Source organism: Siniperca chuatsi, linkage group LG18 (genome assembly GCF_020085105.1).
Source record: "Siniperca chuatsi isolate FFG_IHB_CAS linkage group LG18, ASM2008510v1, whole genome shotgun sequence".
Classification (NCBI taxonomy): domain Eukaryota; kingdom Metazoa; phylum Chordata; class Actinopteri; order Centrarchiformes; family Sinipercidae; genus Siniperca; species Siniperca chuatsi.
In genome coordinates, this window is record NC_058059.1 from 24362670 (window position 1) to 24380539 (window position 17870).

The window sequence follows — 17870 nt, forward strand, 5'->3', positions numbered from 1 at the left end:
GACATGTCGAAGTGTCCTTGGGCAAGACACTGAACCCCAAATTGCTCCCGAGGGTGTGTGTATGAATGATTAGTTACCTTGGACTGATGAGCACTTAGTATGCCATCAGTGTATGAATGTGCATGAATGTGATATGTTGAAGTGCTTTGAGTAGTCGGAAAAGACTAGAAAGGCGCTATAAGTACAGTCCATTACCATTTACCATGTTCCACCCCCTTCCATTTCTCACCCTAACAACAATATACTAATCAAAGGCCTACAAATGGCAGAGCTTCAACTTGCCCCTTAATAATTACCCTGACAGCAGACCACCTCATTCAATGCATCCAAACCCTTTGCGCAGGATACCTATCCCCTTCCATTGACTGAACTCTTGAATCCATGTTTCTCCTAGCATTCTTCTGTTTGTTGTTCTTGCGATGCTCTGAGTTCACAGCCACGACTTCCACCTACAACCCATCTGGGCATGCAAGCCTTTCTTACACTTGCATCCGCACCCCAGACATACTCGTATTCCCTCTGTCACCGACCCTCATTCCATCTCTACTGTCAATCATCAATCTCCAGTCGAATGTAATACTGTAATCCTATAGAGGTAAAGGCAGCATGCCTACATGGACTAACTTTCATTAATCCACTGGGAGATTCAGACATCATCATTCCTGATCAAAAGCCAAACTACTTTGTGACTAGTAAGGTACGTTTATGGAGGTATGGCTGTCTCATATATCAAGTCTGGAGTACTTGATTGATTAGTCCTACCCCCAAGAGATAGAGGTAATGAAAAGCAGCTTTCTCCCAGAGCCAGCTCTCTGGCAAGCTTCCAAAGCCTAGTCCACTTGGACAACCAGCCTGTTTGTCTAAGAAATTTCTACTCAAGAAATGCAGTAAATGACATAAGGACTTCATAAAGGAGATAATCACAAATCCAACATAATATTTGGCAAAAAAGCAGCCCAAATAAGTGTGAAACTAGTCTAAGACAGCTGCTGAATTATGGTGCATTCGTGTGCTGATGGCTGTGAAATCTGAGATATGAGAGTTGTATGGACGAGCTCTGTTGTGGGAAAATTAAACCCACAAAACGCACAGCAAACACAGAGATCACAGAGATCATGTGAATTTGAAGATCATGTGAATTTGACATCAGCTTGCTGTTATGCTTCAATTTTACAATCGTTGCTGGGTAACAAGCCTGTAAATACTGTAAATAAATTAGCAGGACTGCTTAATAGCAATATCTATGTATTTTAAACATTATATTTTCAATATATATTTTATACTTAGGTCACATGATGACAACTGAGCAAGGTATGATGCTGATGGAGACTGTGAGATGCAGTTGAAAGTCTAGAAGAAGCTAGTAAGTGGACCTTTTATAGATTTTTACAGAATTGTGATGAATACCTTGATTTGTCATACATTATATTTAGCTGTATTAAGACCAACTTTGGTTATTTTGTCTATAGTCTCTCAATTGAAGCTGAAAAAAGTGTGCTACATGACAGTATGCATATATTGATATTGTGGTGTAAAATTACCTATATCTTATATTTTATGTATATCACCAATTCCTAATGTCAAGTACCAAAGGTTGGCATCAAATGTCTGGTCAAATGTATTATCTTGTGTACTCAGATAATTTCTGGTTTAAATCAAAATTTCACCAGTTTTATCAAATTTATAAAACTACTTTATCTAAGTTCTCATAAATCTGCTTGTGTTTGCCAAACATTTGGTATTTGAAAACTTTAGCTTATTTTACAAAAAAAAGTTATAGAAAAACATGTTTATATTCTTCAGAGTAAGGTATAAGGAAAAAAAGTATTGTTTTGGAAAAGGCACCATCACTCCCCACTCCCTCCCTCAGAGCCTAGATGCCAAATATCAATGCTGTAGATATTGTATATTCCCATAATAATCTATTGCATGTGATCTGGCTGACTGAATTACAAATAGTGACCTCGGTGAACAGCCTTACTACACTTACTACTTAAATAAGTGTCATATATAAACAATGTGCTTTCAAACTACACCTGAAATAATGATTATAACAAGGAAAGAATAATTAGAAAGCCCTGGAGAGTTTCCTCTCTGTTCTAAAGAATGATTCCCGAATGTTCATGAAAACTATCACTGCTCAGTGCTCACTTTGGTCCCTGGAGAACTGAGGGTCAATGCAAACAGTCCTCACTTTACTATTCCATTTCCCTACCCTGGTATTAAACAGACCCTGCTGCAGCAGTGTTGAAACTTCCCCTTAAATTATAACATGATTGATGCTCACAGGCCAGGAGGCCGCACTGAACACCCACCATGCTGCATGACAGAGCTAAGGGGCTTAAAAACCAGAAGGTACAACCATTAACAAACCTTTCTAATCATTAATGAACTCTTTAATACAGCTAAGAGGTCTGATTGTTGCCATGAGTTCATTAACACTGACTACAGGAGGAAAGACAAATAAACTGTAAATTCAGTTTTCTGATGTGATACCCAGAGCTCTTTCACCAGAGAAGAGCTCATGAACATCAGGGGAACTACACCAACAGACTTATTTCCGTCTTTTCTGAATTATTGGACATTCTGGTCAAAGGTGCTCTCACCTTTGTTCATCACGTGAAAAGCCGGAGGAGAGGGAAACGTGCCGGTGCACTTGTGCGCACCTCCGTCAGTGCGGACTTCACACACCATCCCTGGGAATATTTCTCTCCAACATTCGTTCACTGTGCAATAAACTGGATGAACTTCAGCTACACTGCAGTCCTACACGCTTCTCTGCTCCAGAGCAGTTACCCACCCAAAACTCTTTAGTGACTGCCCTCCGACCACTTAAATTAATAAAATCAAATGTTAACAGAAGATGAGTTATACATAAAAACCTAAACTAAATTACCACCGCTGAAATAACACAACAAAATAGGAGAATTAAATGTTAGACATCAGATCTCTGTCACCTAAAGCTGTACTAGTGAACGATTTAATATCAGAGTATCATATTGACTTATTTTGTCTTACTGAAACCTGGCTGGGTCAAGAAGAATATGTTAGCCTAAATGAATCCACTTCGCCCAGTCATATGACCGGTTAGCTAAACTTCAAGCATGCCTTAAGGACATAAAAACCTGGATGGCCTGCAATTTTCCGATGTTAAACTCTGACAAACCCAAAGTTATTGTACTTGGCCACAAACACCTCTGAGACACATTATCTAAAGATATAGTTACTCTAGATGGCATTGCCCTGGCCTCCAGCAGCACCGTAAGGAACCTCAGAGTTATTTTTGATTGGGATTTATCCTTTAACTCCCACATGAAACAAACTTCAAGGACTTTCCTCTTTGATAAAGCTTATAGTTAGGGCTGGCTTGGGTGAGTCCTGAACCATCCCTTAGTTATGCTCCTAGACTGCCAGGAGACTTCACATGATGCACAGAGCTCCTCTCTCCTCCTCTCCATTTGTATAGATTTTTATCTAAGCACGTCAATTTGTCAGTGTTCAACAGAAACTGACAAGGCAGATGTTGATAATCATTATAATAACAGTGATGTTGATAGATTTTCAATGTAGTGGGCCCCTGGGACCCACAGGTGGTCATTTGAGTGGGTCCCAGGGAAAATGAGTGGGTCTCCAATAAAATTTGTGTTTTTTGACAAATTGTAGCGTTAAATTCGTGTTTAGGGATGGGTAGGGATTTTATCGATACTACTACTCTTATCGTTACTCTTATCAGATCTTTTTCATTACTAAATAATTGCTTTTTAAAAAATAGATTGTTTAAAAAAATAAAAAATTCAGAACAGGCTTAGAATTGAATATTTTAAATATAACTAAATGTTCTAGAGCAGCAAGTAATGTTTACAACAGCAAAGTCAAGATATAAACGCAATAATATCTTACTGGAAACAAATCTAAAATGTTAAAATAAAATAAATCATATTCCTGAAATCAAAATATGTAGAAAAAAGTTCAAACCAATTCAACTCTGTCAGCGGATAGGCGTGTGCGTGAGATGAGCACGACCGCGTCCGTTTCACGGGATTGCGCCCGCATGTCGCTCTGCCTGTCTGCCTGCGCCTCCCTACCTGCCTGCTCGCCTCCCATTGAAAATGAATTACTAGGCGCATCAATCGCTTCCCGTGTGAAAAGACCTTAATACGTCAGAGACGCAGGACACGTACCTAGCAACTTCCCTGTACTACAGCCTTCTCTTTAGATGACTCAGGGAAACTGCCCACAGATTGGCCCCAAACATGGTCCATGCAAGCACAGAAACACAAATGATAAACCAGAAGAACCTACTCAACGTGTGCTCCAGGCAAGGAATTTCTGTGCATCACAAGCTTACCACAGCCACCTCAACAACATCCGAAGGGCCCACTCCCATCTCGCCACATGAAGCTCCCTTTGGGGAATGATGAAGCCGAAGCTCATCGAGACATGCCCCCACCCTGAGTCTTACTCCCTGGGTTCCTTGACACCTCCAGGCCTATTATCGATCCCCATTCGACCCTCTAAACATATATAATGGCTGATCAGACCATTCTAGAAAGAAAGCGGTAACACAAAGACAAACACTACCACCTAAACTACAAATCAGGACAGTTAATCAGTATAAATATTTTAACAAGTAACCAAAACAAAACCACCAACAAAGTAATATGTATAATATACAAACTAATAATATAATATACTATAAAAGAAATAAACTAAATCTCTAAACTAGAAATCCCAACACCCCCATGATATCTTGGTATAGTCTGATTTGCCACTTCCTGTATTTAAGAGCTCTGCTTCAGGGGGTGCATCTTTTCCTCATGCCTGCCAGCTCAGTCTGTCGCATGGCTGAACAGTTTGACAAAGCTCTAGCTAAACATGTCAGTATCATGGGTATATATTAAGGAGAACCATATGTATAGGCATATTTATGACACTTCGCCACCTCTTCCTTCATGGTGTGGCATGCACTTGGTACAGTCTGTTTGGCCATTTTCTGTATTGAACAGCTTTGCTTCAGGGGTGGCATCTTTTGCTCAGGGCTGACAAGATGCCCTTCCAGCAGCAGCAACCAGCAGCATTACCCTCAGCACTGGTAACTCAAGAAATAGAAATTAGGCCAACTTAAGGCGAACTTAACTAAATCAAAAACTAAAGTGACTGTAGGGAAGTTAAATAAATGTGCACTACAAATAGAAACGTATGTACCGCCAAAAATACAAAATAAATTGAGTATGATGTATGAAACAAAAGTTGTGTCATCATTTATCCGATTGATGTATGTACAATGTGAATGTAACGTGCATATGGTCAACAAACTAAATGAGGAGTAAATTAACTATTAAGTTTAAACTATAAAGAAAACTAAGGTGAGTACAGGAGGGTTACCAACATTTAAATCAGTTGCGTAGCAGCAGGTGCGGCCATCACAGAACCCAAACGGAAAAGGTCAGCTTTCTCTTGTTGTTTCATGCTATAGCGCCCCTAGCTGCAACTCTCAGACAGATGCAGATAATGAGCACAGCTTTTGGTGTCTGTATAAGCACAATAGTGCCAAACCTGGCAACCTCAGTGTGATGACAAGACTCCAGAAAACCGTGCACAGTCACTGCGCTTGGTTGTTGTTCATCAAGAAGTAGCTCCCCCTAAAATATTTCTACATCTCTGTGTTTGTATGGATTAAACAAATGAGATACATACTGATATGAGATACATATTGATTAGTGCGCTTTAGAGGTGTTGGTAGGGGATTTTTGAACTGAATGTACACACTGATAACAGCTCAGAAAACAAAATGAGAAAAGTATTTATTTTACCTTCAGCTGTGGGTGCAGTTCCACTCTGAGCTTCAGCCAGACCATCTGTATCCAATGACAGACCTGGATCAGCTGCAGAAATAGCCATAGAGAGGATACAAGAGTTAAAACTAAAGCTGAAATAAAATAAGACAAGTCTGACTCAGTGGTGGTACAGAGGCTGCAAAATGTATTATAAATAATACAAAAGTGTTGGACAAAAGGAACTACTTAAGGAACTATTTGAGGCTTTGCAGTAAAAAATGAAGTTTCTGGTGGTGCTTTTATTCACCTTTATATTAACAGTTCATCCTCTTGGGAGCATAAATGTTCTCAGTAACGTTCAGGGCAATCTGTCAATTAGAATATGACTGAGTTCACAGAATGTCCAAATGATTCATCCTGTGGGGAGAATGAATGTGCTAAGTAAATTTCATGACAACATACCTTGTTCTAAGGGACATTTTGTCCCGGCGTGGCACTAGAGAAATGGTCACCCAAATTATCAGACACCCTTCTCTATGGACCATGAATATGTATAATAAATTCTATGTGGCCAGACATCATGCTCTGGACCAGATAGACAGAGTAAACAACTGACCGACAACACCATCTTAAAGTCTTCATAATTATTCAAACTAAATTTTGGATTTTGATCATGATTGTCAAACTGTGTCTAAAACCCCATTCCCCACACCTTTCCAATGTCGAAATTGGGGGCTACATTCAGGGGCTAAATTGCTCCTTTGCTTTCAGTGGATTAAATACCTGTAGTCATCACACAGCAGCAAGATTGATATGTGTGTCTCCAAATTGAGAGAGACACTGTGCGTATTTTACGCACATGGCACGGCATTGTTAACTTCAATAATTATTTAAATATCCCAACGCAGCAATTAATGTTCAACACATCAGACAGATAAGCTGTAACACACAGATTCCAAGTTCAATAGTGAAATCATTTGGAATAAAGCAGCCATCCTCAGGATGAGTCCTGAGCTCCATCAAAGAATCAAAAAACAATTTCTATTGTGTCAGGGGATTAATACAGGGAGTTTTCAGTTTTGCTGCAATATATATTGTTATTTTATGCATTGAAGGTATGCATGAGGGTATCCATATACTGAACACAATATCTCTAATCGTTAAAACAAAGGACAACAAAATAAGGCAAAAAATAATACAATTAAAATCACATTTTATTGTACTATAAGTTACTGTAGTTGTTGTGCAAAAATGTCTACTTTATGCATGGACAGGAATTTCATTGTTCTTTAAACTCTAACAAAAAAAGATATTGTCTGCCACTGGCAGCATATTTAGGGTGATTTATATTAATGTTTGAGATGTTGTATTAAGCACTATATCTCCTGGTCTGTTTAAAGGTTTGCTTTACCGAAATTACCAAAGAAACATTTTGTTTGTTTCCTTGAAGCATACTGAGACATTTAGGCCTCTCCACTGACAGGGAAAAATACAATAAGAACACATACAGGCAATGATACAACAGAAAAATATGACAGACATAAAATGGCTTAAGTCATATTTTGAGCATGGTTTTAGGATGATATTTTGTTGTCTTTAGTTTTGTGCCCTCAGCTATACATGCTTTAAATAGCCTGGGCACACTGTAATAAACTTGTGTTGTTGTAATGTTTGTTGTTTGTTTATACCTCCTTTTGAATATTACTTTTGTACAGACTGTGAAAACAAATTTCCTCTACAGAGGACAATAAAGAATTCTGAATCTGAATCTTTAGAGGACATGGTCCACCTGACAACATAACAGTAACAATAATTGGAAAGTCTGTTTCAGTGTTCTCTGCCACTTCTCTCATTTCAGCTGCGAGGCAAACTGGGTTTTTGCTATGATATACACAATACATATTTTTTGCTTTATTTTATAATATGTGTAATGGATACTCTGGCTGCTCTGTATGATTATGCCTGACTCTCCCTGGGAGCTAATCAGACGCATGTGAGCAGACACAATGTATGGCTCGGTTAATAGCTCGACTTGGCTTGGCATTGGCTCCTGCCTTTCCTGTGATACAGACCATGTGCTTGACAGATGTGGGTGGTAGGAAATTGGTGGTGCTGAGGACGTCAGTGAACAAAACTATACAGCATTCCTTTTAGGAGCCACACTTTCATCTATAGATTGGAGTTTAATCCAGTCATAGATCTAGGCAGACATGGAGACACGTCTCCTTCAGTATGAGAAGGATGGATTATTTCACAAAATATTTCTGAGTCAGAGGCTGGATTTGTATTTACAGACTTGGCCATGGCCCGTAGATCATCTCTAGCATATCCTCAGCAATATTAAGTATGTCTGACCAGCACTAACTTTTAGACATCCTTGCAATGTCTTCTAAACACAGTGGTGGAAGAAGTTCTCAGATCCTTTATTTAAGTAAAAGTAGAAATACCATAGTCTAAAAATACTCCATTACACATAAATGTCCTGAATTCAAAATGTTATTTAAGTAAAGGAACAGAAGTATTATCAGCAAAATGTACTTAAAGTATCAAAAGTAAAAGTACTCATGCAGAATGGCTCCTTTCACAGTGTTATATTATTAGAGAATATTATATTATTCTGTTTTTATCACTAACGAATACACGTAAGAGCATTTTAATGTTCGTCAATGTGGAGCCAATTTCAGATACTACCACTGGGTAGATTAGAAGTATAGTACTGCATCATATCATATAAACATATCATGTGTTTTTTATGTAAAAAGTAACTAGTAACTCAAGCTGTCAAATTAATGTAGTGGAGTAAAAAGTACAATATTTCCCTCTGAAATGTAATAGTAGAAGTAGAAAGTAGCATGAAATGGAAACACTCAAGTAAACTACAAATATGTCAAAATTGTACTTAGGTACACATCCCACTGCTCTCATCTGTTATAGATCTACGGCAGAAGTCACCAACTAAAAACCGAATGGAAACAACAAAGAGTGATCTGTTCACATTCTCAATTAAGTGTATAGGCAAACTTAAGATACAGATAAGCTACACAGATTAGATATTAAAGGTGTACTCCAGTGATTCATTATTGCATTTCCATATAGTTGGGGAATACACCAGAGAGAGAGAGAGAGATACAAAAAGAATGGCAGTGAAGCAGCAGAAGCTGAGATATCCTGACTTTTAGTCCACAGTATGCGTCAAGCTCCAAAAACACCGCCTACATCCTACATTTCTCATAATGCACCCAACAGCGTCTTTTCATTAAACCCGCCCTGCATGGTGGATGCCCACGTCTTTCGACACCTCCAGTTTGTATTGCTGACCTTCTGTTATTAATTTGTACAGAGCCCAAACTAAGGTAACTCTAACTAAGCTAACTGGTAGCTCATCCTGAGTGGGTAGCACAGATCCAGATCCGTGTTACAGTTACACCTATTTTACTGCCTGTTCCAGATATGGTCTGTGCTGACCATATCTGGAGCAAGCAGTAAGGCTGTAAGGCTGTGTACATTCGGGAGTGGGCAGTGTCATTTGGAACTCATGGTCAGTCACCTGAATCAAAGTAGTTATGGGCCGGAACCATGGGAACAAGCACTCAAGTTGTTTTTCTTTTTTTTTTTGTCCTCAGGTCCTCTTGGCCAGATTCTCTGGCAGACCTGAGTCATTCTGAACTTTTTCGTTATGCTGGTATGATAGTGAATTTGTTTATATATTCTTTTACATAAGTATTCACCAATAATTATAAACATAATATTAATAATTATATTATAATAAATATTGCCAAATTACTTCTCTGTTAAATTTCAGATAAAGCATTGTGCTAGTCTTTTGCAGCAACATTTATGTTTTGTGCTTTTAACTTCACAATTGGTTGCTTAGGCATCACAACATTCTACTGCGCAAAAATGGCTGACTTTATTTCTTCCGAGTGTGCTTTGGGGTGTCAAAGCACACAGGTACATTTTTATACTTATTTCTATTATGTATATACATAAACTGTCATACGTTATCTTCATATGACATAATAACACTGGTCTACATACAGTGCCATCAAAGAAAAATAGTGTGCATCGTAGATTCCCTGCTATACATTTGCTGTCACATGAATCGCATTCAAAACCCATTTTAAATGCATTGCTTTTCATTGGGTCATGAATTTAAAAATCAAATCTGTAATCAATCGAGTACTCCATAATGAAAATAATCAGTAGTTGTGACCCCAGTCACAATGAAAAGCAATGTACTTGGAAATTAAAAAAATTAAATCTAAATTTATTTTAGTATAGTATATGTTTGGTATTTCATTCTGACACAGCAGATGCAAATTTAAATTACAATAGTAGCACTAACAAATGTTGTGAGTGTGTGTGCTGACAACAAATTGCAGGGGGCGCTCAGTTTACACTCGCCAATGCACAGGTAAACCCAATACTGCACAGTTGTTGCGGCCTATAGAGCTTGGGTTTTGATGTCATGTCACGCTGCGTTCAGGTTTTTCTGGAGTCAATCCACCATGGGTAGAGTACACTACAGATTTTTGACTGATGAATGTACAGTGAATAATCAACAAAGCAGGCTACATGATCGGAAAAACTACAACTCCGCAATTCCACAACATTCATGTCATTAGTAATGTTTGTGTTTGTCCTTCCAGCAATAAACAATAAACAGTCACAGTCCAAAAAACCCCATCTCCATAGCCTTAATGGGCTTAAGATAGCTGTACGTTGGCACCTCAAGTATAGTATGTTTTAAAATACTGTGAAGCACAGAAGCTAATCTTTGATCATGGTTTAACAGGGTTATATGTTTATTACCATACCATTACCATTTTATGAAAAATATACTGTACTGTATGCAATACGAAACTAAACGGACTAACGGCCTCTGTGGAATTGTCATAAGGAAATAAATACTGTACAGGCTACATGCAAAAACTAAACTTTATACTATTGTTAATAAAATATAATATATAATATTATAATAATAATTGATTGTGCTGGTACAATTTTTGACACTGTGCTGTTCCCCAGTATAGTGTATATTCACTCTAGACTTGCTGCATAGTTCCATGCGCCAATCAAAATTTGGATAGGCAGTTTAAATGTCCTAAACACATACCATAAATTCTCAAATTATCGCATTTACTTACTTCAACTGCAGAGGGTATGAGGCCTTTATTTGAGGCAAGCTTATATTAGAGACAGGACTTTATTTCTAATTCCTCTGTTTGATAAGTATATTTGGTCATATTTTAGTGTGAAGCCTCTTTCTTTTCTGATCTGCTCCCATTTGCCCTGTTAAATTTCTGTTACTGCATTATACTGTTAATACAAACTCAATACTTCCTTTATCTGTTTAAAATTAAAAGCCCTCTAGCGTTTCAGTGGACAGAATCCATTCATTTCCTAACAAGGCTTTTATCGTGAAACATTTGCAGGACTGTGTTGTGAAAAAGTCAGTGACTTGTACAGTTCCCATACGGTACTTCAAATGTACCTATTGCCATCTTGTAGCACTTGTGTGTTAATACAAAATAGTATTGCTGGGACATTAACACACAAACTCCCACAGCGATCGAAATAGGACACACTTGGATGAGTAATCCAGAACAACACATGTTGTAGATAAGACGGTGTAGTCCCTCATTCGTCCAGGAGTGTTCTATCGTAGAAAAGGTTTCAGTCGTAGTCATCTGGACACTGTTTTCAGAATCAAGACGTTTCGGCTCCCATCCGGAAGTCAACTCACAATTGAGAATGACTTCCGGATGGGAGCCGAAACGTTTTGATTCTGAAAACAGTGTCCAGATGACTACGACTGAAATCTTTTCTACATGTTGTAGATAGCACGTTTATATAGTTGAATTTATTAAATTAAAGCAATGGAAATGTACATTATGCTTAGTTGGCATGCACATTATATGATAAGCCCTAGGAGTTTGTGATTTTTCTGGATTAATCTGGAATTCTGGATTTTCCGACCTGAAAATGTGACCCATGTGAATCGTGTAGATCCATAAAAACAAATTGTTATGGTTGCGCTAGCTTCACTGTTCTCTCCTCTGCATGTTTGCCCCGAGGCTGGGGCTCAGCTCCTACACACACACACTTGGGTGAATAGCAGAGCAGAGAGGCCGCAGTGGAGACAGTGTACCAGGTGAAGAGAAGGTAACGTTTGACTCCAATTGATGACAACTCTAGTAAAAAGTAGAAAAGCAATATTTCCACCTGCTTTGTCCACAGTTGTTGTTACAACCACAGCGCACTTGTTAACCTAATAGCGAATTGTTACGAACAAGCTAACACGAAAGCTGTCTGTATCAAAGATGGTTTCTGTCATTTTAGGTAGTTCTTATCACGCTGATGTATGTTCAAGTGTTCGTTTTTCTTATAAGTTTGGTTCTAATTAGTTATTTGATGCTATAAAAAGGGGGTTTCACAGCATGATTGACAGCTGTGCCCTGCTTGTAAATGAGTCAGCCAGGTGTATGAGTGGGACCTCAATACCGTGGCTCCTACTCCCATAACTACTACGCACACTCTGGCTCCAAATGACATCACTAGCATAAAATAGCAGCTCCCGTATATTTTGGCAAAATTTTTGTACAGTGGGAAGAAGTGGAGTGGTGGATTAACGCCACAAAAACAAAAATACTTTAAAATATTATGATATTATTTTAAGGCCATATAAAGGCCCTCCCCTTTTTTAATACAATGAAAGTACAGTATGTTATAGCGACTACACATGTACTTCATATGTCATAAATAATTTTGATCAGGTTAGATTGAAACTATTTCCCATCTAACTGAAATTATGTTATTATGGATCTCTGTTGATTTGATGTCACTTTTGATTGCCATTATCAGTCAAGTAATCACCTTTTCTTTTATCAAGTCTGTAGATGATTCTGACTAAGAGAAGAAAAACAAATCGTTGAAGTTTGTTTGTTTTACATGAGAGTTAAAGGACAAATGCTGATCAAAGATAACCTTTGATAACCAAAGAGATTCCTTACGGTTGTGCTGCAGGCCAGGTCAATGCCATCAAGAGTAACTATATCTTTAGATAACGTGTCTCAGAGGTGTTTGGGGCCAAGTATAATAACTTCTGTTTTGTCTGAGTTTAACATCAGAAAATTGCAGATCATCCAGGTTTTTATGTCCTTAAGGCATGCTTGAAGTTTAGCTAACTGATTAGTTTCATTTGGCTTGATCAATAGATATAATTGGGTATCATCCGCATAACACTGAAAGTTTATGGAGTGTTTCGTACTAATATTGCATAAAAGAAGCATATATAAGGTGAATAGAATCGTTCAAGCACAGAACCTTGCAGAACTCCGTGACCATCTTTGGCGTGCTTGGAGGATTCATCGTTAACATGTACAAACTGAGATCAATCTGATAGATGGGATTCAAACCAGCCTAGTGCGGTTCCTTTAATGCCAATTAAATCTTCCAGTCTCTCTAATAGGATGTGATGGTCAATGGTGTCGAATTAGATCTTAGTGCTGAACACTAAGATCTAACAGGACAAGTCCATTGTCCGATGCAATGAGAAGGTCATTTGTAATTTTCACCAGTGCTGTCTCTGTGCTATGATGCACTCTAAATCCTGACTGAAAATCCTCAAATAAACTGTTGCTCTGCAGAAAGTCACACAAATGATTGGCGACTGCTTTCTTAAGGATCTTAGAGAGAAAGAGGAGGTTAGCTATTTTGTTTTGCTATTTCAGCGGTGGTAATTTTGTTTAGGTTTTTATATATAACTACTCTTCTGTTAACTTTTGATTTTATTAATTTAAGTGGTCGGGGGCAGACACCGTCACTAAGGAGTTTTGGGTGGGTTTCGCTTGCATTATTAACAATAACAAATATCTTTTTTTCGCCATTTATTTAATTTTTACAATCATTTATAGATGTCAGATTATTGTTATTATTATTGTTTTTCGAAATTCATTCTGTCAGTGTAGCCTGTTATATTTCATGTTACACATAGGCTTCTGTAACTTCTCATAGACTGGCACCTACAAAACACAAATTAGTCAGCACATTAATCACTAATTACAGCCACTTACTAGTGGTCATTGCAACATGGTTGTGCAAACTGCATGCACTGCCCCACTGTTTCACAGTCCAGCATGGATGGACAGATGTGGCATCTCCAGTGTTTTTATGGGAGCTCATCGGCTGAAGCGGTTCTGTCTCTGGACAAACCAAAGACTTTTAGAGCATCCATCAGCTTTTGGAAGTCATGACACCTCTGTCCTTTTCTCAAGCTGTGGCCTGAAGGGCCAAGGTTTTCCAGGAAAGTGCAACACTTGTGAGATCTTTTGGCTTCCCAAGTTGGAAATCTTCGCATTTATAGCAAGGTTGAGGCAGTTGAGGTAACAAGACACGGTTCCCTCATTAGTCCTAACTTCTCTTGGACCGCTAGTTGGATCGTATCTTGACTTGTCCCATTCAAAGCTCATGTCGTCTGAGCTAGCTTCGTCATTCTCATACTCCAATTCCGCTTTTAAATTATCTGATTCATAAATGGCACAACTACAAATTCCTCATCATCAGTGGCCTCAGGTATATCTTCATTTGCAGAGCTATGTAATCAAAACCCTCCAATATTAAGTGCTGCACTACACCATCATGTTACTGTGATAGTAAGCTAATATAAACAAACTTTTTCACCATTGTGTCTGTATATATTCATAATAACAGTGAGACAACAGTGCCATCATGAAGCCAAACAGGAAAACACATCATTACCTTCTATCACTTGCATCCAGCATACAGTGAATAAAAAATGTAACACTCGTATAACTCGGGTCTCTTGCGATCCTGTAAACTTCTTAGAGAAAGACATTTAAAAAACAATTATTTTGATAATTTTTGAAATTATGACACCAGAACATTGTTAAAGACAAATCGTTTGAGGAATACCAGGGAGTTGAGTGCTTAATTGAATGACATAAATTAATTAGACAGGGTTTAATATAGTCCCAGGTCGCAAAAGACCCAAGGTATGCATTTCAGGGTTAAATAAATGATGGCAACTAACTTTCTTCTAGTGCCACACTCAGCACTAAATTTCAGTACAACCACCACTACCAGTAAGACTAATCAGTCTTCATCAGTATGTTGTAATGAACACTGCAACCTGTAGGGGCCAAGATTTTACTCCTGTTAAGTAGCTGCTGCCAGATGCCATTGAGCCCACCTATCTACCATGCGGCCTACAACACATACAGTATAGTAAACTAATGTTCTGTCAGTACACTAGAAGAAACCAAGACAACCAAGAACTGGGTTGAGCTTCCTAAAGCCTGGTCGCAGGCGTCACATCAAGCAGTAGCTGTGATTGATTACATGTATCCACAGGCTTGGAAATTGAGAGATTGGGGGCAATAGGATGCTTTTCCAGAGCTGAATAAGACTGCTGGCTGCTGCATTCCAACAGCCTGCTGCCTCCGCCATGAAAGGGCCCTTTGAGATCTGAGAGGCCAAGCCACGGCTCCATCTACTGGGGTTTTGACTGAGGGCCCTCTGGCACACCTCAACACTTTCCTTCCCTCTCCTGTTTAAACTGCTTGTATGTGTGTGTGTGTCCTCCTGTTCCTCAGTCCTCTAACCTTTGTCTCTGTTACTCCCCATCCTCCACCCCTCTACATTTTCTGCCCTCACTTCCAACATTTCCTTGAGTTTTCGGCGAGGGTTGATTTAACAGTTTGCAGAGAGCAGACTGGAGTTTGTTGCATTTCTCGAACGCAGAGCTACTTTAGAGGCAGAACTTATGTTGCTGGCTAAGTTAAACCTCAATGGATGGAAGCAAATAACCAAGTGTCAAACTCAACCACTACTTTTCTTCTCTTCAAGAATATGAGTGGTCAATGGAGTATTATAAAGCTGTAAGCAGCCATGATGAGTTTTTAAAAAATCACTATATCTGTATGGAGTACATCCTGCTGAGCAACTGAAGATTGTTGATCATCTTATTGTCACAGATACGGCAAGCTCCACCATCCACTAATCACCTACACCTGCTCCCAATTACACTCCTCCTCCCCATTAGTTCCAATCACAGCCAGTATAAAAGACCTGCACTCACCTCAGTATTTGTCTGACCTTGTTCAAGTTTAGGACTTTCCATGCCACTTGGCATAACACTTTGTTTCTCCTGTCTCCCTCCAGCGATCTCCCTGCTTGCCTCCAGTGATCTCCCTCCTACAGACTTCCCTCCCTCCACACCCACTATATCTGGCTGTCATTCAATAAAGAACATTCTGGTCCATATCTGTGTCCCCTGCCTGTCTGTACTGTAAAACTTATCTGGTACCATCTCTCCTGGTTGACAGTGCCAATGCATAATTTTTTCAAACAAACCAAAAGGTGGACCATAAGATTTCTCAGCATCTGACAGAAGTGGGTATACAACACACAGCCAAAAAGTGCAGTGAAAAAAGTAAATGCATGCAGTGGATATGACAAATAAAAGTTGGTCTCACTGCAGCTTGTAAAATACTGTAGAAATACAGGTAGATCCTCGTATCATGTCCTCACAAGGACTTAAGGTCTTAAATGTTCAGGTTATGGGAAGCTCCAGGTTATACATTGTTAAGTACTAGGGCTGCACCTAATAACGTTGTTTATGTCGATGAAAAGTCCCATCCCTATTAAGAACCTGCAGCAAAAGAACTATTGGTGTGAATGGAAGGCCAAAACTTACAGAAACGGTTGCATTTTTACATTGTACTACATTAAAGTGGTCATAATTTGAGACAGCCAAATTTCATTTTCTTTGATGTTTAGCATTACAAAGTTTTACGTGGTTCTTCTAATTATTAAGCCTCTGCAGCACTAGCTTGTGTGGTGTGTAAGACTGTGTCTTCATTCATTTTAAAGTGCTTTTACTTTTCTTCGTGCTCTAAAAGCATCAGCACAACCAACTGCATTCTATCTGTTAATCTGGCACTTGACCTGCTGCGGTTCAGACTGTATACATTGCTATGGTCTCAGTGTAGCTGGAGGGGCACACATTATTTCCCCAATCTAAGTATGTGAAATCCTGGTCAACCGCCCTCTTCTAGATATCCAATTCAGACCCCACTGTGTGCCTCCTCTGTCTCTCTCACCCTGGTCAACCTCTCAGTTTTCTGTCATGGGAGTTACACAGGGCTTCCTCAGTTACACAGATACGTGCTGTCTTAGAAAGAAAGCTTACACTGCTGTTTTGAGGTTTTATATTGTATACAGACATACCTACATTGTTCTCAAAATAATATTTTTTTGTTTCATACTGATATGGTTCTGTTCAATGTAGTCAATGTCAATACAAAATGTCATTTTCCTAGGAAGCATGTCTTCTTCAATGAGTGATGCAAAGTGATATACTCGATCAAAGAGATACTACCACACATATAATGGCCATAATATATATTCAGCCTACACAGAGTAAGGCACAGAACATCAGCAACATCATTACATGCTGTTTCATGAACGTACTATATTGTACTATCTCAAGTTTGTTCACAAGTAAATTATTATCTACAATATAGTCTTTGAGTTATTCAGGTTTATGATTTGTTTATGATTCATTAGGTTTCTGATGTAGAAACTGTTTGAAACTGGATTGAAAACATTTGTTTCATGTTCTATAATGTGGATGGGATTTGAAGCGCTTTGAGTAGTCAGGAAGACTAGAAAGGCGCTATATAAGTACAGTCCATTTACCATGGGGATGTGTACTTCTGCCCATAAAGTAATGTTAAAAAGCTAACTTCCTGATGCCTAAGACTTTGCATTTGTATTTTGTATATCAATACAACTGATCACACATGATCACTGAAATGACATGTTATAGATGTACTTAAATATGCCTTTCTATATACATACAACAATAAATAGGTTGAAATTCATGCAATGATTCTTAATCTGGTTAAGATGAAGAAGCATGTTGGCTGGTCAAAATTCTAAATGGCTGGAAATTTAAATCCAGTAGCCATTTTGCCTTGTGATCCAAAAAGATAATTTTAAGCTTTGATTTTATATATTGCATTTATGCATTAAAGTTTTTTTTTTTTCATGCATCCATTTAGAGCTTTA

At 38.5% G+C, this 17870-nt stretch overlaps 1 protein-coding gene across 2 annotated transcripts in view; it reads right to left on the bottom strand.

Annotated features, from left to right (window-relative positions):
• The window catches only part of ror2 (receptor tyrosine kinase-like orphan receptor 2), a 79106-nt gene that overhangs the window by 36248 nt on the left and 24988 nt on the right, over window positions 1–17870 (bottom strand). The window contains exon 2 of one of the 2 annotated variants that reach the window (XM_044173360.1): window positions 5814–5885. The exons of the other annotated variant lie outside the window; for it this stretch is intronic. Within the exon in view, the coding sequence (XP_044029295.1) occupies window positions 5814–5885 (72 nt within the window). The remainder of the gene's footprint in view (window positions 1–5813; window positions 5886–17870) is intronic. 2 annotated transcript variants of the gene reach the window in all.